Below are 20,648 nucleotides of genomic sequence, written 5' to 3'. Positions count from 1 at the left end.
AGAAGGCCAAGATTGAACACCAACGACCAGGGGGTACGCTTGAGTCGTTGGATCTTCCTCAGTGGAAATGGGATAGTATAGCCATGGACTTCGTCACTCATTTGCCGAAGTCTGCGAAGGGGCACGATTCAATCTGGGTAATAGTGGACAGGTTGACAAAGTGTACTCATTTCCTTGCTATTAATCAGAAGTGGTCAATGGACAGATTGGCTGAGTTGTACGTGAGGGAAGTGGTCAGGTTGCACGGTGTGCCAGCCAGTATAGTGTCAGATAGAGATCCGAGATTCACTTCTCGTTTTTGGCAGTCATTACAGGCAGCGTTGGGGACTCAGTTGCGGATGAGTTCTGCATACCATCCTTAGACTGATGGGCAGTCGGAGCGTACCATTCAGTCCTTGGAGGATCTGTTGAGGGCTTGTGTATTGGATCACATGGGTAGTTGGAGTGAGATGTTTCCCTTAGTGGAGTTCACATACAACAACAGTTATCACACCAGCATTGGTATGGCTCCATATGAGGCATTGTATGGGCGGCGGTGTAGGACGCCGTTGTGTTGGAACCAGGATGGGGAATCATTAGTGTTGGGTCCTGAGTTTTTACAACAAACCTCTGAGAAGGTTAGGGCAATTCAGGAGAGAATGAGGGCTACACAGAGCAGACAGAAGTCCTATGCAGATAGAAGGAGACGACCTCTAGAGTTTGAGGCTGGGGATCATGTGTTCCTCAGAGTAACACCGACGGCTGGTATTGGGAGGGCCATCAAATCGAGGAAGCTAACTCCGAGATTTGTTGGGCCTTATCAGATTCTGAGGAGAATTGGCGTTGTAGCTTATGAAATCGCCTTGCCACCGCACCTGACGAATCTGCATAATGTGTTCCACGTTTTCCAGTTGAGGAAATATGTTGCAGATTCGTCGCACGTACTGGAGTCAGATGATATTCAGATTCGGGATTCACAAGTGAAACAGCTACGGGGGAAGGAACTTAAGACCATGAAGGTGCTGTGGGATGAGACTACCCAGGAGATGACTTGGGAGATGGAGGATCGCATGAAGCAATCCTATCCGTACTTATTTCCTGGTAAGTCTTATTTTCGAGGACCAAAATCTTTAAAGGTGGGTGTAATGTAAGACCCGGGAAAATTAAATAGTTATTTAATTAATAAATTAATTAGGACGGGTAATGAGAACATTTTAAAGCAATAAATTTGAGGAGTTATGACGTGGAAAAGTACTAGCTCAGGTGGTTGAGAGTACTTTATTGTGTGTGAGGACTTGGGTTCGAGTCCTATGTGTGCCACTTGGATGTTATTTAAATTATGTGTTTTTGTGTTTTGATATATTGAATGCGTAGTGTAGTGATAAACTCTTAAAATTGTAGGAGTTATCATGAAATATGAATTGGTTGAGTGGTTATATACTTAAATTATAAATTGATTGGTTGTGGGTTCAATCCTTGCTAAGAACAAAACTAATTTTCTTTTTGGCAATTTTGGGTTGCATGGTATTGAAGGGACTTAGAAACCCTAGCTGCAGATGAAGGCAGTCCAATGGGTAAGAAACCATTCAATGGTGGTTCATGAGTAGTCATTAGCAAGGATACTTAAGATATTTTCGTTTTAGCATTTAGCACCTTTAATTTGGGTAATAAGAGAGAGAGAGAGAGAGAACAGGCTAGTGGGAGAGGCAAAGAGTACCACAGTGGGTGTAAGGGTCGAATACTAGGATTTCAGAAGAGAGAAACTGATTGTAAGAGGGTGGAGTGGCTGGAAAACATTGTGGATGCGCAAGAGAGGGTTAGGGAAGCTTTTTGGATTGGAGATACATCAAGAATTCGTGGTCCAGCAAGAAATTCCAGGTTAGGGGAGCTGCTTATTATGTTTTTACTTCGTGTTCGATTGGTTATGTGATGTTTGTTTGAATGCATGAGTTTTCCCTTTCACTCTGACGCTGTTTCACGAAAATTCTGGGTCCTCGCCCAGAAACCGCCTGGCGGGCATGTATGTGCCGCCAGACGGCACATCAGTGTAACCATATTTCTGGGTTTTGTTATGAGTTGCTTGGCGGTGGGTTGAATTCCGCCAGGCGGTGCATTCTGGTTGTCGCCGTTTTGCCGTGATTTCGTGACTTTTACCTTGTGTTGAGGTTCCATTGGGACATTTATCCTATTTGAATGTATAATTGTACTTGAATGACTTCGTTGGGATGTTATAAATTAGATTGTGATTATAACCCTTAAGAGTTCAATTATGCAAGGGGGTGATTCAAATCCTTGGAATTTGGAGGTTAGGGATGCCTTAATTAAATCAGTATATTATTTTGGAATGGATTAGTATCAAGGAATCATGTTATTACTGAATTTATAGTGTGTGCTAATCACTGGAAAGAAGTAGAGTGAGTGGGGTTCACGGGAGATGCAAGAACGCGTACAACGTGGTCTGGTTCTGGTGTAGCGCCTGGCGGCTCCTTGTTAGCCGCCAGGCGAGGACGTGAGCAGTCCCAGTTTAAGTGTAGTGTGTGGTTGGCCGTGAGGGAGTTGGGGTATTTGAATTATACATAACTGTTTGTTAGTGAAGAGAGAAAGATTGATGGGCTAAGGGTACTTTTGGGAGAAGGATAAAAATTTATGCAAAGGGAATATGATATGGTATGTTGGTAGGAATGTTTATGGAATGAAGAGGGAAGAGTAACATAGATTAAATTTATTCTCTTTGTTGTTCCAGAAAATTAAGCACCATAAGTTTAGATTTAACGGGCACAATGTAATTTGTTTTTCATTGTGGTTTATGCAAAACTCCAGGGCTACTTATACTGGTGACATTTCTTTTCCTTTTAGGAAAATGTGTGCCTACATAATTGACCCACTTTTGATGTAACCGTTTAGCAACCATTTTGATGGGATACAATCTTCTTTTATTTCATTCCCATGTACAAACAAATGGACCCAATTTTAATGGTTGGGCATTCGGCAATAACCAATTTTAATGGTTGGGCATTCGGCAATAACCAATTTCAATGATTAGTTACTCCACTCCCTTGGTACATTTATGTTATTCTTCATTTGGAATTAAAACTACATGTATAATAGGAATTTTAAAAATTAAAACTACCAGTTTTTATATACCTTTTCATAATTTTTATCGAGTTACAATTTTTATTTTCTTTTAAACTATATTAAATTTGTATTATAAAAATTCATTAAAATTATTGCATAGTGTTTTAGTGTTTAAAGTTTCAATGTAGTATACCATAAAACTCGTGCTTCTTTGCTCTCATTTATTTGGTGCGATTTCAGATAGAAAGTCGTCCAGTGAAACATTACCCATGGCTAGTAAGGTTTCGTTATGATTCAAAGCATCAGAATTTCAAGTGAGTAGGATTTTTTTATTTTATTTTGAATTTGCAATATTATTAGTAATTTGTGAGTAGTAATTTTTAGGTTCTGCATAATGATAGGAATGATTATTACAGAAGAGAATCCACTATACTCAATCTTAATCAGGTTTTTTTATTTTATTTTTCTTTTCTGAAATTAAATTAAATTTAATTGTTCTTTACTTGATGCTTGAATTGTGGAATGGTGATTTCCCTGTTTCTCTCTTCAGCTTCGGAAGCGATTTAGGAGAGCTAACAAGCCTCCTTAAATCATCGATACCAAATAATCATGATTTTTGTGCAGGTCAATGATCTAGTAATAAACTATTTTAGTATATGCATATTGATTTCATGATTTGAGGTTGATGTCCTTCTTGCAACTCATATTTATCTTTTATAATTTTAGTAAACCAGTGATGCAAATGAGCTTGAGTCTTCTATGGGTACAAGAGGATCATTTGGTGGTAGCAACATTTAGGGTGTTGATGATGTTTTATAGGATGAAACTATTTTAGTGTATTATTAACTTTGAGTAAGTATGGATTAAGTTGTAATTGTTTCAATTTAAATTGTTTTTATGTTAATATGTTGATTTTGAGAATCAAAAGTTCTAATGATATATATTCGAGCACTTTGGTTGAAGTATTTGATTGAAGTTTACAAAAAAATATTGTTGATATAAAGATATAAGTACCTCAAATGGTGACATGCATTGTTAAGTATAGTAGGAAATTCTAATTACAAACAAAATATTGTTTTTTATGAGATTTGAATAACGCAAGAAAAATACAGTAATAAATCCACAAATTAAATAATACAAACGAAACAGGTTTTATAATCCTTGAATTGAGGAGGGTATTAACCCCTAAAAAAATGAAAAACAAGAATTTTGGAATCAAATAGGTTTATGGAAATAAAGGAGGTTTTAAACCTCCACAAAATAATAGTCATGAATAGGAGAGGTTATAACCCTCCATTAAAAAACTTCCACAATATAAACCTGGTACTAGGGGTTGTAGAAAATCTCCACAAATAACTTGTGGGGAATCTATTTGTGAGGTTTGAAAAACCCCTGCAAAATATTTTATGGAGGGTAAAAACCCCCACTAAACGAAAATAAAACCTCCACAATTTAGCTTTTTTTTTTGTAGTGACATATAGGAGCCTATCCTTGAATTATTTTGAAAAAAAAATAGTCTAAAAATCTTTGTAATGTAATTTTTTTTTTCAAAATCATACACATATAGCGAAATGTTTCATGGTTTTTGCTAACCATTGCACTAAATAAAATAGTTAAAGAATCATTGAATGAGTTTTTAAAAAATTGTGACATTCAATGAATTAATAAATTGTATTGAGTCTATATTTTTACAACATATTGATCGGTGTATTAAGGAATTGTATTGAGTCTAATATTAATTTTCATAAAACACTGACAGAAATATATTGTAAAATCTAAATATTACATTTTTTTATAATTTTTTAAAACTTTAATTAGAATTTAAATATGGTTACTTGTAATTTATTTACTATTATAATTTGAATCTATCAAAATAGTAAATAATAAACACTAGATGACAATACTCACATCATCCATTAATTTCCGAATGACAGTAAAACTTATAATGCATATACATTAATTTCCGAATGACCCTTATTCTCCTTATTCTCCTTTTGATCGTGGGTGAGAAAATCAATATTTTTTTCTATTCTTATATCATTAGTTACATTTTTTTTCTTTATTAAATATATTTTTGTTCTTATAAACAAACTATTCTTAATGGATTTGGATAAGTTTTGGATTGATTTACCTCGAAATACACAACAATACATGGATGGATTGAATAAATTTCTGGACTTTGCATTTGCTAATAAGAGCGTTGAGGGTAAGATAATTTGTCCATGTCCGAAATGCAATCTTAACAAATGGCAAACTCGAGGAGCAACATATGAACACTTAATTCTTCATCCTTTTCCAAAAGGGTATACATTTTGGCTTCTAGATGTTATGCACATTGAAAAAAATGTATGTGATAATGTGGTCTATACATTATTGAACCAAGGTAAAAAGTCAAAGGACAACCTAAAGGCACGAAATGACTTAAAAGATTGGGGTGTCAGACCTGATCTTTGGCCTGATGCAAATAACAAATATCTTCCGGCTATATATACATTGACAAAAGAAAATAAACATATATTTATGAAAACATTGAAGAACATCACTATTCCAAATGGCTACTCAAGTAACATTAGTAAATGTGTTGATGTCAAACAATCTAAGCTTGGAGGATTGAAAAGTCATGATTCTCATGTTTTGATGGAGCAACTTTTACCTTTGACAATGAGAAAGACGCTCCCTAAAGAAGTGTGCTCTGTTTTGATTGATCTATGTTCCTTTTTTAAGCACTTGTGCAATAAAGTTTTAAAAGTGGATGAACTTAACCAATTGCAAAATAGAGTTGTTCTTACATTATGTCACATGGAGATGTTGTTTCCTCCTGCATTTTTTATAGTCATGGTTCATTTGATTGTGCATTTGGTGGAAAGATGCCAAGATTGGAGGACCTGTCCCATTGAGAGATATTTGGGAAAATTGAAGTCTTATGTGCGTAACAAGGCTCAACCAAAAGGCTCAATAGCTGAAGGCTACCTAGCTGAAGAGTCCTTAACCTTTTGTTCTAGATATTTAGATAGAATTGAGACTATATTTAATCGAATAAGGCGTGTTGATGACGAACCTGACACCATGGCATCTAGTGTAAATGGTTTGTTTCCACTAGTTGGAAAACCAGTTGGGGGTTTTACTTACTTCTCTTTATCAACAAAGGAAAAGTTACAAGCACATCGTCATGTATTGACTAATTGTGCCCAAGTTAACCCTTTTCTTTAGTAAGTACTTTATCTTTACAACTTTTTATAATTCATCTACATTGAGGACTAACCATGTAATTATTTCATTTATTTAAATTAGAGAATTTAGAGAAATTGTACGAAGACAGTTAAGAAGTCGTACACGATCATCCTCTATGATAGATAAGAGGGTTCATAGAAAATTTGTGGAATGGTTTTCTCGTCGGGTATGTCTAATTTACATTCTTAAATTTGATAATATTAAAGATATCCAATTATGTTGATCATATTTTTCTTTTTTTTTTAGATAAAGAATGACTTAAATGGACCTTACTCAGATGATTTAAAGCTCTTAGCTATGGGTCCAATTGATTGTGCAAAGCGCTACAATGCTTACAATGTTAATGGCTTCAAGTTTCGTATGTTAGAGAGAGATGATGGACTTAAAACACAAAATAGTGGAATATTTGGTACTTTTGGGACAAGGAGCTATGCAAGTAGCATTGACAATCAAATGCAATTTGGGGGTGTGCCTTATTATGGAAAATTGGTAAACATAATTGAGATCAACTATAATGGTCGATTGTCTGTTACTTTGTTCAAATGCATGTGGGCTAATACAACTACTTCTAGAGGGATTATAACAGATGACTTGGGATTTAGATTAGTAAACTTTACACGTTTAATACACATTGGTGATAATGATGATGACGAACCATACATTCAGGCTGCAGAAGCTCAAATGGTTTATTATGTAGTAGATGAATTAGATAAAAATTGGAGCATTCCTGTGCATCTAAAGCCACGAGACTTATATGACATTGGTGGAGATAATGATGTCGCTTTCCATGAATGTGAACCATTTGAACAACAAAATTTGGAAACTTTATTTTCAGATGGAGAAGGGAATATACTATTAACAAGGTCATACTGAAATTGAACATTTCTATACTAGTTTTTGTTTAAATTATCATCCATATTACTTATACATGCATTATATTAGATAATCATAATTTAATGAATGTGAATTGACTTGTATTAATGTTATTGTTTATAGAATTTCTGATGATGAAGAAAATATACATGAAGAAGACTAATGGCAAAGTTTCAGCCCCTACCCAAAATAGAAGTGGCCAACCATCATCTATAATGTGTCCACCTGCACCTCATCCATCTTGCCCAAGTAAGTTGACTAAGTTTCACAATGGGTTTCACTTATAGTAAGAATTGAAAAGTTTCACCTACTCATACTCCGGGGCCTAGTAATCCACCTCAACTTCCGTTTCCGCCACAGTCCAGCATAACACCTCAATTTGCATCTCAATTTGGTATGATGGTTATATTTCCATGTTAAAAAGTATCTTACTTTTTTCGTGTATTAATCTAATTATTATGCAGCACGTCACATGAATTTCCATCCTATAGAGAATAATAATGAGCAACCTCCACCCCCACCTCACATGAATTCAATGCTTTCAACATCTAAATCTAGTAAGATGTCTCATTTACATATCATTTTGGTACTTTTAAATTTCATGTATTATCTATTTATTTAGTGACTTGAGTTAATTTGTAGAATGTTTGAAGAAGAGGTTGTTCTCCACTACCAAGACCAATTCCGCACATGAATTTGAATTTGAATTTAATAATCAACCTAGAAATGAGTTTATGCATGATTCTATATCTGAACCAACACCAAGGTTACACTCTGATAGTGAAGGGGAAGAAAATGTGGATATTGAGATGCAAAGTAATCAATCAAAGCATGTATCACGTAAAAGGTCATGGCTTGTTGATGTCATTGGTAAGATTGTTAATTTATTGATTTTTATGTGTAATTGTCCAAGCCATATAGTATTTGTGTTTTATGTTTGTCTTAAACTAACAATATATTTCACATGTATTTTGATAGATGATGAAGGCACACAAGTTAGAAAACAATTAACATTGAATGATGTTTGGTTTTTATCTCCCAATGAAAGGATTCTTGTGAAATGGAATAGTGACAACCAACCAATTGATGATAGTGGAGCATTGTTGAATAGGTTTTTAGGTCGTGTTGCAAGAAATTTTAATGCCTTTCCAATCAGCTATCAAAGTTGGAGGAAGATTCCCAATGATTATAAAGAAGATATACTTCAGAAAACCATTTAAGTAATTGACCTATAATTTTTTTTATATGTTTTGATTCTTGTTATATTGCAATAGTTGTTAAACTAGTTGTGTAATAATTTTGAAGGCCAAGTTTCTAGTGGAATCTAATGCTCATGTGACATATATCTTGAAATCACTTAACATAAAATGGAGTGAGTATAGACAACAACTATGGCAACAAAGAGATGATGGAACACGTAATAGAGATGAAATCATTACAATGTGTCCAGAAGGAATGAATAGAGACCAATGGGCTTCTTTTATTGACTACCGTTTAAATTCAAGTTTTCTATTCTTTTAAGTGTTACTTTACTTATTTTGAGTAATTTTCTACATATATGCTTAGGAAATTGCTCAAAAAAATAAGGATAATAGAAAGAAGCAAACAGTTCCTCACACAGGTGGATCGAAGAGCATTGCACAGAACAAGGATGAGATGGTAACTTTATTCTTCAATCATTTTTGTTATATCATATATGATTCATGATTTTCTTAAGTTTTATAGGAGCAAGAGCTTGGTCGCAAAGTTAGTAGGGGAGAAGTTTGGATAGCAACACATAAACATGCTAATGGGGAATTTGTGAATGATAGAGCAAGAGAGATTGGAGTAAGCATAAGTTTTCTAAAGAAAAATAATGAATCAAATTGAATATTACCTTCATTGATAACATTTTGTATTATTTGTAGGAAAAAATTAAAGCATATGAGACAAATACATCTTCCCTTTCAGAAGATATATCAATTGAAGGTTCACTAGCTCGTGTTTTGGGAAGTAAAGAACATTGTGGTCGTGTCCGAGGAATGGGATTGGGACCTTGCCCTTCTCAAGTGTTTGGATATAATAGGAATTTTCATTTTAGGACATCCTCATCTTGTCCTTCTTATTCGGAATTGCAAAATCAGGTTATTGAACATTCATTTTCATGTGTAGCAATATGATGTTGTTTGCTTTGGATTGTCATGCCAAGGTTTTAAATGTTGTTGTGTTGAATATTATTGGACACTATTAATGTTGTAGTTGTGTTGCTTTGGATTGTTTTCTATAAGTAGGAGTAAGAAATGTAGTATAATTTTTGTTGATAGATTGAGTGTTTTATAATGTTTATGTGTTTTTTACGATTTTAATAATAGATTGTGTTTTAATATAGGTCACTGCAATAAAGTCACAATTGGATGAACAAAATAAACGAAATGAAGAACGTGACAAAAGACTTGATGCAATCATGAACTTCTTTTCTCAAAATTATCAAGGTCAATTGCCTCCTGGGTTGACTATGTTCAATCCTGCACCGGTAATGTTTAAGACTACATAACTTCTTTTATTTTTTAGAGTTTACATTTGTAATTATGATTCACATTTATATTGTAGGTTTCTGATCAAGGAAGTGTGCCAACTAATACAACAAGTTCTGCACATAAGGAAAATCATATCTGATAGTTGAAGAATATAATATAATGTGGAAGTTAATTGAATCATTTTATGTTTTGAGAACCATTGCAGTACTTCATGATAGTTTTTGCTGACTAATATTGTACTTGAATTTGAATTTGAATTCGTATATTTGTTATACTTTGATATACACTTAGTCATCTATAAATAATTTGTCAATTTGATGAGTTTATATCTATTTATGTATAATTTCATTAAATATAGATTAAAATAATAGAATAAATGTAAATAATTGTGATTGAAAAAATATATATGAATACATAAATGATAAATGAGTAAAAAAATATAATAATAATAATTTAAAAATCTATGGTACTTTACGGAGGTTTTGAAACCTGTAATATTTTACGGAGGTTTTGAAGTCCAGGGTATTTTAGGGGGTTCTGAAACCCGTGGTATTTTATGGGGGTTCTGAAACCTAAGTTATTTTATGGAGGTTCTAAAACCCATAGTATTTTATGGAGGTTTCAAAATCCATGATATTTTATGGAGGTTTCAAAATTCATGGTAATTAATGGGGGTTTTAAACCCACAAAACTTAACTGAGGTTTTAAAACCTATATTAAATACAAGAGGATAAAAAACCTCTGTTATTGATTGGTGCTTCCTAGGGTTCGTAAAAACCCCGACTAACACATTCTCCAAGGATGGTTTAGCGGGAGAAATCGAAACCCCGGGTAAAGAACTTAGTAGAGGTTAGAACATGAAAACACCATTTACTTATTTTTATGTGGACCATTTAAAGATAGCTACACAAGACAAGGTTAGAACATGAAAACACCATATTCAAGGACAACTAAAGCTCTAGATACCAAATGATGAAGGATTATATTGTTTTCTTTTAGAGTTATGAATATGGTAAAGTTATTTGAGAAAGCTTTTTGAAAATTCCCACTGCACATTAAGATAGCATGCTATCTAGATGTGAAGGTTCATTTCTCAAGCTAATGAAAGGAAGAAGAAAGTTGGATTCAAGCTTAAACACACACGGCAATAACAAAACTTAAAGAGCAAAATGAAAGAAGAAACAATAAAAATGGAAAGCATAGAAGATGAAGAATGGAAGAAGCACGTCACTCATAGGGGGGATCTAAGCCAACCAAACCCTAGAGATGAGTGATGGTGCCGCCACTTGCAAGCAAGATAAGGCAAAGGTAAGTTCACTTCTAGGAAGGAGAGCTCACGAAAATTGGTGGTTGAATGCACAAAGTTTATAACAAAATGATCACAAGACAAGGAGCACCCTTTAAATAGGAGTTCATAGGGGTCCTTTAGCAAATACAAAAATATGAAAAAGGATTAACTAGAAAACCCTAAACCTAATGTGAGAGTGAGTCTTGGCCAAGTGAAGGAAGGTGATTGGTGGAGGCATTCCCATGAGGATTCTAGGCCAAAAGAGGAAGGAGACCAAGTGACCTTCTAAGGCATAAACCACAAAGGCAAAAGGAGACAAGGTACATGTCTACTTTTGCTTTTGCTTTATGCTTTTTGCTTTCCTCTCTCTTCCACTTCATCCAAGTGCTCCAATCACCAAGTGCCACCTAGACATGCTTCTAGTGATCCTTCTTAAGGGAGCTTTTAAGGAGGTGGTCACGCCTTCATCAATTTCTGTAAATGTTTAAATTAATTTATAAGTAGGTTAATAAACTATTTTCAGGTTATCATCTCCTTGAAATAAATTATGAAGATAAATTATACTTAAACTTACATCCCAAATGCAACACTTTACTTTTAATTTATTTTCAATAATAGAAATAACTTATGCATGAATGCTTTCATCATAAACACTTATAAATTTTGGTGGTGTTTGAATAAATTTCACTCTTAAATATTTATGACGGAAGAAAGCTGTTAAAATTAATTGAGTTTCTCTAATAAAGCAAAGTCTACTTGTAAATTTCACTTCTTAGATGACATTAAATGAAAAGACTTCTATAAAAGCTGACAGTACAAATTATATGAGAAATATTTAGAGGTCCCACTTTGTATACATCAAGTCTTTGAGTGAAACTTTTTTTTATATTTATATATATATATATATATATATATATATATATATATATATATATATATATATATATATATGGCAACTTCTTTGGTTAATACCAATTTGTTTTAGAATGGAGTGTTGCTTACTCTAGTAGGATTGTCTTAGTTCACACATTTAAGGGATGCCAATGGAACACCTGACCATGGAGCTCTAGTTTTCCAAAAAAAAAAAAAGAAATACTCTTGACAAAAATGTCAAATCTGAGAAGTTTTCTTAAGTTCCCCTTTCCACAAATAATTATGAAAGTATTGTGTATTTTTACTTCCTTTTTTTTAATGAAATTTGTTTGTATAAGAAACAGTGTAAGTGAAAGTAAGAAACGAACTGTATATATCTATTTTTTTTTGTGTCTGTGTTAAAAACAAGAAACAACAGTAAAGATGATTTTCTTAGAACAAACAACTTTAATGTTTACCTTTATGGAAAAGATTATTGGCTCCAGTGGTTACTTTGTAATGTGATTTCTTCCAATCTCTCTTGGCACAAATGAAATTTGGTGGTGCATTGGTGATTTGTTTGTAACATGTCCCTACTCTTTGACAGAACTATTGTATATTGTTGCAAGTTCTGGTCTATATCCCTCGTCTCAGCTTGTTAATTCACCCCTTTACATGACTATTCTTCGCCTCACAACATAAAATTTTGTAACTGGTTGATGGGTTATTTATTCTTAGAATATTGTTAATGATTGCAGGATTTATTTGATGTGGTTGGTCAGGTGTTGGACACTTAATTTTTTATAGATCGATGTAATATATTAACCACTGATATGGATCTGGTTTAACTAAGATCTGGTGATATCCAAACATCAAGTCTATTTTAGAGAACACTATAGCTCCCCTCAGCTGATTCAACAGATCGTCATTTCTCGACAGTGGGTACTTATTCTTCATGATCAGTTTATTCAACTGACGGTAGTCAACACACAACCTTGAACTGTCGTCTTTCTTCTTTACCAAGAGTACAGATGCTCCCCAAAGGTGATGCACTAGGTTAGATGAACTTCTTCTCAAACAGGTCTTCTATTTGCTTCTTCAATTTAGCCAATTCTGCTAGTGTCATCCGATACAGTGCCATGGACATTAGACCAGCTCCAAGGATGAGATCAATAGTGAAATCCACATCCCTGCTGAGCGGTAGTTTTGGTATTTCGTCTGGAAAAACATCTGCATACTCATCCACCACTAGTATGCTTCTAATCTGCTTAGTTGTACTCTTTTTCTCTCTTTGAGCGACAATCATGAAACAAGTAGCTCCAGCTTCTACCTCCTTCATCGCCTTTTGAGCTGAGATCAACTCTAGTTCTACTGTCTCTGGGAATACCACACTACGACATGCGCAATCGATAACAATATGGTTGCTCGACAGCAAGTCAATCCCCAAAATCACGTTCAGACCCTCCATTGGCAAGCAGATGAGATTCACCTTGAACTTGCGGCCTGCCACTTCCATAAGGCATCCCACGCACACAGAAGTGGTAGATACCTCGCCAGACGCTAGTGTCGCAACTATTAGCTCACACCTCAGCTCTCACAGCACAAGTCTAAGCCTCCTCACGCAATCATTAGACACAAATGAATGGGTGGGCCCTGAATCAAAAAACATAACAACCTCGTGACCAAACAACAAACAAGAATGCTGCACCAGGTTACTTGACTGGGTTACCTCGGTAGTCGCCAAGGCGAACACACGCCCTGGTGCTTTAGGCCAATCCCCAACGGTTTTCTTGAGTGGCACACCTCCAACTGGTTTCTTGTTAGGACAGTGACGTGCATAGTGTCTAGTTTGATCACATAAATAGCACTTGCCAATGCTAGAGCCTCCTCTGGAACTGCCAGAGGGTTTTGGGCTGTCCCTCCTGTTGACATGAGAAGCCAAGGTGGTTTGCTTCTTGAAGATTTGATGAAGATTGAATAAAGCTCTTTTGAACTATCTTGAAGCCATTAACATTGGAATGAAGCCTACATTGGTGAAAGAAAGGAGATTTGATGATATTCATGTTGATCAAGGCTAGAACATGTGTTCTCCACATTGTTACATCATTAAGAAAGTGTATTTGATGTTTGTAATTCATATTATAGACCTTGTAGCATTAATTAGATGTATTTGGTCTTAGGTGTGTCTTTTAATCTGTTGAATGGTTTTTCAGTAGGTTAAAATGTCTCTTTTAGTATGTTGAATGGTTTTTTAACAGGTAAAAGGGTTGACTGCAGTAGTCTTAAATTGCAACAAATTCAATCAGTTGATTTAGTTTTTAATCGACTGATTTCACTTAAGTCAAGTGAAATCAACTGATTGATTTGGAAATCAACCTATTGAATTTCATAACAGTTTGACTATAAAAGCTGTGATTTTCGAAAGAGAGGTAAGTTGATCATTTTATAGCAACGAATTTGTTTTGGAAACTATCTCCGTCGTGATGATATAGTATGCAACAATTGAAGATTGGTCTTGGATCAATTCTTTGAGCTTTTGGCTTGGTTTGAAGCTTGGAGAAAGTGGTTTGTGGTAGGCTGGGTTGTGCCACCACTGAGGTTTGATCTTTCTCAAGCTTTGTGTGTGTGCTTGGTGGGTTTCCAAGTCTGCAAGAGGGTTCTTGTTGTGCTGGTGTGATTCTTGTGTGATTCAAGAGTCTTTTGTGGTGTTTTTGCATATTTTGAAAGTGTAAGGGTGGATAGTTTGTAAATCTTTTGAAATAGTGAAACGTCAAGCTCAGGTTGTCTTGACAAATTGCATGTAGCTCAGGTTTGAGTAAATCAGTATAAAAATCTCGTGGTCTCCTCTTTTCTCTAACCTTTCTCTCTTGCATTTTTATTTTAAAGGTTAAAGAACTTGTTCTTTAATCATCTTTTTCATGATCTTGCAGGTTTTGGTGACATTTGCAACATTGAGCATGTTTGTATAATCATTTAGAACTTGTCACGAACACAAAAAAGCCTTTTAACGTCCGATATTTTCGACCTTTGACATCTGCCCAAACATCGACATCGTACTGGGTGACGTCAAAATAACGTCAGAACACAGAGTAGATGTCACTTAACGTCGGGGCAATAGGTGTCTGATGTTATCCAATGTCGGGGCCAAAAGCAACAAAAGTCAATTTTCGCGCTAAATGGAGCCAAAAAACAGAGCAGTTTGACTTTTGTTGGGTTCTGACAGATGTTAAATAACGTCGGGCATGGTAAGCTCAGACGTTAAATAATGTGAGTCAGAGCACCACCACACGTCAACCTGCTCTTTTTTTTTAATTTGACTGTTTTAACAACATTCCCACACCTGAATATCAGCAAATTCGTAGAACAATTTCATAATAATTTCAGCACAATTTATGGTGTTACAGTTATATCTAATAACACTTAAGTTTCAACATATATTCTAAACTAATAACACCAAACTAAAAGTTTGAACATGATATTTTTATACAACAAAGTTTTTGAAAGGTGTTCTAATTCCTGTGGTATGAACTTCATCTTTCCAATAGATATGTTGCCCACTCCTATCTTAGTGCATGGATAATGTCATCTAGTAGAGGTGATGGATTCTTGAACCGCTAAAATATTAATACAATTTCATTATGTATGAATATCATTCTTTAAAGTTTGATATGATTTATAACATGTGAACCCTAAACCCTAAACCCTAAACCCTAAACCCTAAACCCTAAACTCTAAACCCTAAACCCTAAACCCAAATCGCCTGGTGGGGGACACGTACCGCCAAGCGCCAACGCCTCAAAACCACCAACAATTAAAGACACCGCCTGGCGGAACAATTCTCACCGCCGAGCGCATCCACACTAAAAACCCACTGATTTTGCCGTAACCGCCAGGTGAAACCACCTTCCCCGCCAGGCAAAATTCGCACCAGACCTCACTAACACTGCTGAAATCGCCTAGCGGTCTATAACCACCGCCAGGCACTGTATCAGAACTGGTACAACTCTGGTTTCTTTGCAATCCTGCACAAATTAGATCCCTCAACCCAAGCATCAAGTCTCACAAGATGTTTCTCCAGTTTTATGGAGTTACCTTTCCATTGGCTAACTTACTATCAAATCCCCTAATTTTATCTAAATTCAACCACCCAGGTCTACCAAATTGGCTTTATTAAGTTAATCTTATCCATCACTACCATACCACAATGCACTCGCAGTGCCTATTCCTTAATCTTGACTCTAGTCATTTCAGCCATTCCCAACTCACTCTATGACAAATGTTCTCAGGTAAGTCACCACTTACACCCATCTCAATATTAACTTAGGTTTAACTTTCCTTTTACTACTATTTATGTAGTTACCAACACGCCAATCTTAATCTAGACCCAATCACATTCGGTCAAGTTCTGGACCTCTCAAACCTAGCTTACCCAAATCCCCAATCCATACTTTGTCACCATTTAGATTTATACAAGTCTTAGAATAGGTAATGCATCAAGTCTTAAGCTAACTCGACCATTTTAATTCTTACTCTAGGACTATATCTTCAATTACTCCAAGCCATCATGATGGCTTCTTCTTGTCTCCATTGAAGCTTGCATGTAGAATGGAGGCTCGATGGATGGTGTTGGATGCGGAAGCATGAAGGAAAGAAGCTTAAGGTGTTTGGTGTGGTGTAGGTGAAAGGATTCTTAAGAGAGGTGAGGCCAACTCCTAAGGAAGAAGACTAGAGTAAACTAGAGAAGAGTTTACTCTAAGGTGAGCTCAAAAGAGATTTGTGCACAAATTTGGGCAGCAATTTGTAAGACCCACGAAATTTAAATAATTAAATAAATAATTATTTAATAAATGCGGGTAGGAGAAGCCTTTATGGCATTAAATACTAACCTTCATGATGTGGAAAAGTACTAGCTCAAATGGTTGATAGTAGTTTGTGTTATTTAATTCTTAATATTTTTTTTAGATGCTTGGGTGTGATAGGTAAGGATATAATATTTGATGTGTGAATATTATCATGTAATAGGACTTGGTTGAATTGGTTGTACATTTTAAGTGGAATTGTGTGGTGATGGGTTCAAACCTTGGTTTGAACAAAGTATTTTCTTTTTGCTAAAATTTACTCTAGCATGCACATGAAAAGGCACGTAAACCCTAGGGTGTATGGCAGCAAGGGTGGCTGGGAAAATAGAAGGTAATAGACCATTAAGGGAGATTAATGATAGATTAATTGCAAAATTCGTTTTAAGGTAATTTAACCATTTTAAGGACTCAATAAAAAGCTAATTAGGAGAAGGAGAAAGGGTTTGGTGAGGTTATCAGTGTGGGTACAGTAGAGAGCACGAATTGGTGAGTTTTGGGTGAGTTTTGAGTGAAGCTTGAGGGCTGTCTCGAGAGAAAGGAGAAGGAAGACATTGGTGGTCAAGGGAAAGCTTGCGAGAGTCAAGGCGAAGCTAAGGAAAATCCAAGTTAGGGGAGTTCCTATTGTGTGTTTGATGTTGTTGTGATTTATTTTTGATTCAATCGTGAAACATGCGGGGTTGGGATGACAACTTACATGAAAATCAGAGATGAAATCGGGTTTCTGGAATTTTTCCAGAAACTGCCTGGTGGGTCGCGCATGACCGCCAGGCGACACAAGTACCAGACCTAGTTTCTGGGTAGCAGTGATGAACCACCAGGCGGCACGAACACAGTTATACTGTTTTTGGCCATTTTGATATTTTTTTGGGTACCTGGGATGGAACTGTGATTTTTGTATGCTCGAGTGTGAATTGTGATGCTTGATAGACTTTGCTTACATTGATTTTGTTGCAAGGCGTGACTTTTGATTGAAAATTGGGTGTCAGGTTTATATTGGGAATGGGATGGAATTTAGTTTGCTTGATGAATACTCAAGTTGAGGGGATAGATGTTATTTCGAACTAATCAGAAATGTGGTTGTGTAAGCATCTGCGTAACATGGGTTGTAAGAATAATTGATAATTGTTTAAAATCACGAGATTGTTTTTTCATATGTCTATGGGTTTTAAAATGTATGCTAGGGCATGTGCGATGGGTTGCTGAGTTCGTGAAATGAGTTGGGAAATGATGATTATGTTGTGGTTGGTGATGGTAAAGCATTGAATTGGTCAAATATGAATATGTTGGAATGTATGTATGAATAATGTTCAAATGAAAGTAGATGATCTTTGTATGATGGGTATATTAGAGTTTACTACTACATGATAGAGTGTACGGGAATTGGGTGGTTTTGGTTGGGTCAAAAAGATAAAAATGATGAGCATGAAATATAATGTGGCATTTAATTGTGGAAAATATGGATAGATGTCTGAAAGTGATATTGGTGTGATTTGGATTGCATGTACAATATTTGAGTCATCTAAGTATGAGATACATTGCAAATTTTGTTGTTTAACTTTTGTGAAAAGTTGGTATGTTTATAAGATGAGAAAAATGTCAAATGGAGTGTGTAAAGTGTAAATTTAGTTTGGTGAACAGGTCCAAATGCATGAAAGTTATGTTATTAAGAGTATAGCTAAAATATCATATAGGTTGATTCAACTTTGAGAGGTGTGTGTAACAATGGTAGTTATTGATTGCATGACAAAGTGGTGTGAATGATAACATGGAGTAGAATTGTGCCTGTTGTGACATAATTGCGCTCTACCTTGGTGTGTGGTATGTTTTGAGATTTGTTTAAAGTGCCCAAAACCAGTAGCAGAGTGCTACTAGTATAGCGCCTGACGGTGTGAGCGAGCCGCCAAGCGGACGAAACACAAATCAGTGGCAGTGGCCACTATTGACGCGTGGCACCTGGCGATAGGGAGGGTTCCGCCAAGCGGACTGGAACTACAGAGGGGCTGGAAGGAGACTGGCGCCTGGCGGTAGGGCGGAGGACGCCAGGCGGTGACGATGCAGAGGTGATTCTGCAGGCGCGTGGCGCTTGGCGGTGTGTGATACCCGCCAAGCAGTCTGGAGCTAAGTTCCGCCTAGCGGCGTGTGATGCGCGGCAGGCGGTTTTGGTTTCGTGATAGTGCGCGAGGAAAGGTTCTACACTGCTTTAGGTGATGTACATGATGCGAGGCTTTGGCTGGGGGTCCAGTTACGAGTGTAACCCGTATTGGAATAACACGTGACCACTATAGGTTGTAACCTGGTGGTTTAGGAAGTCCAGTGGAGTGTGCGAGTTGTGGCTCGTACGGTGAGGTTCGGGTGATTGCCCTCTTCAGAGTATTCTGATAGAGTTTTAGTAGTCTGGAACAGCTACAAACTTTATGTTTGTTTCGGGGAGCTCCACTTGGTGTCACGGTGAGATGCTGTGGCAAAGTTATTCCCACGTGTGGACTATCAGGTGGTGGCCTGTAGTCGGAGTGGCGAGTAGACACTCGTGCAGCGAAGATCGACCATTGTTCTCACTTAAAGGGTATAAAGATGATAAACGTCTAAAGGCAAGTGTTGGAAGTGAGGTAGTAAAAAGAAAAGGGGAAAGTGTACTAACCCGGGCTTGCATTTGATAATATGGTATTTAGTATTATATTGTTGATTTTTATTTAAATGAGCTCACCCTATCTGTGTGTGTGGCGATGATCATGTAACTTGTTACATGGGAGCAGATGTTGATGCAGGTTAGCAAGCAGATACTTAGAGACAGAATGGGGATATCTCTAGATTTTATTACTAGTTACTATGTTGCACTAAGGATATAATTGTAATAATTTTTAGACACTCTTGTTGGTAATATGAATGATGCGACTCATTTCTTTTTATTATTTGTAATGGCGCGTTGGATTTCTAAATTTAAATTTTCCCGCGTTTTTGGGAATTGATGATAAATAAATGAGGTCCTTATTTTATTTATATTATTTATTTTAATAAGTAATTTCCGGCTAGGACGTTACACAATTCATTACTCAATTTTAAGCTGAAATATACATCTCCTCAGCCTTCTATTTATAGGCTAAAATGAGACCAAGGAGTCTCCAAAAAGTGGAGGGAAAAAGGAGTCTAGAAAGTTGAATTTTGCCAAAAAAGAGCATGTGGGAGGTGTGACTTGCTACCTAAGCAAGTCAAACTTGTCTTGCCATGGGAAGCTAACTCTCATCCTTGGAGAGCAAGTTTGAGAAGCTTCTAGGCTTTTCTAGAGTAGACACACTACTCTTGGCCCATTTGGCCCAATTCCCCTTTTTGGTCCAAAATTACTTCTAAAGCCCAATACATGGCCCAAAGATAACCCTATTGTACCGGGCCCAAAATACAAAACCCAAAATAAAATCCTAATCTAGTATTTAGAAGTAAAATGTCCTTGGCTAGGTCTTCACATCTTCCTTGGCCCATGTGAAGTTCATCTTAGGCCTTGCATGCGCATTTAAGGCCCATTCCTCTTGTATTCCCCTAGCCATGACTCTTGTTGTAGGTCCCTTGGCTCGAAGCATCTCATCATCCCCTCCCTCTTGAGAAGGATTTGTCCTCAAATCTGTAGTCTCTGCCTCATCATATGTACCACCTGCAAAAGGTATTAAGTCAGCAACATTAAAGGTGGCATGCACATCATAGCCATCAGGCAACTCTAGCCTATACGCATTATCATTTACTCTTTTCAGCACTTTAAAGGGACCATCACCTCGAGGGCTAAGTTTAGAATTCCTTTGCTTAGGAAATGTATCTTTTCTAAGGTGTAGCCACACCCAATCCCCTTCTTCAAAAATCATTTCGCTCTTCCCCTTATTGTTGTACTTAGCATACCTTTCTGTTTGTTGCTGGATTTTGCTTTTAATCTTTTCATGCATTTTCTTAACAAAATCATATTTTACCATCCCTTCTTTAGGAATAAAATCA

At 36.1% G+C, this 20,648-nt stretch overlaps 2 protein-coding genes and 1 pseudogene across 2 annotated transcripts; 2 read left to right on the top strand and 1 right to left on the bottom strand.

Moving 5' to 3' along the window:
- The first annotated feature begins 5,691 nt into the window (after positions 1-5,691).
- LOC146886995 (uncharacterized) lies at positions 5,692-7,321 on the top strand. The gene is made up of 4 exons (XM_085672384.1): positions 5,692-6,263; positions 6,355-6,451; positions 6,532-7,148; positions 7,282-7,321. Exons 2-4 carry the CDS (start codon positions 6,401-6,403, stop codon positions 7,319-7,321), a joined length of 708 nt encoding a protein of 235 aa, XP_085528510.1. The 5' UTR covers positions 5,692-6,263; positions 6,355-6,400.
- LOC114171178 (uncharacterized) lies at positions 7,321-9,954 on the top strand (annotated as a pseudogene).
- Positions 9,955-12,871: 2,917 nt separating this feature from the next.
- Positions 12,872-13,330, bottom strand: LOC114171179 (uncharacterized). The gene has a single exon (XM_028056384.1). It carries the CDS (start codon positions 13,328-13,330, stop codon positions 12,872-12,874), a length of 459 nt encoding a protein of 152 aa, XP_027912185.1.
- Positions 13,331-20,648: the final 7,318 nt, after the last annotated feature.

This window comes from Vigna unguiculata, chromosome 4, assembly GCF_037176805.1.
Source record: "Vigna unguiculata cultivar grain cowpea cultivar isolate G323 ecotype 2 chromosome 4, ASM3717680v1, whole genome shotgun sequence".
Classification (NCBI taxonomy): Eukaryota; Viridiplantae; Streptophyta; class Magnoliopsida; order Fabales; family Fabaceae; genus Vigna; species Vigna unguiculata.
Note: the sequence above shows the minus strand (reverse complement) of the source record. Positions and strands in the feature narration are given on the sequence as shown.

Coding starts and splice junctions, on each gene's coding strand:
- LOC114171179 (XM_028056384.1), bottom strand. CDS start 13,330: ATGGAAGTGGCAGGCCGCAAGTTCAAGGTGAATCTCATCTGCTTGCCA.
- LOC146886995 (XM_085672384.1), top strand. CDS start 6,401: ATGATAGATAAGAGGGTTCATAGAAAATTTGTGGAATGGTTTTCTCGT. Junction 6,452..6,531: donor TGGAATGGTTTTCTCGTCGG/GTATGTCTAATT, acceptor TTTTTTTTTTAG/ATAAAGAATGACTTAAATGG. Junction 7,149..7,281: donor GGGAATATACTATTAACAAG/GTCATACTGAAA, acceptor TATTGTTTATAG/AATTTCTGATGATGAAGAAA.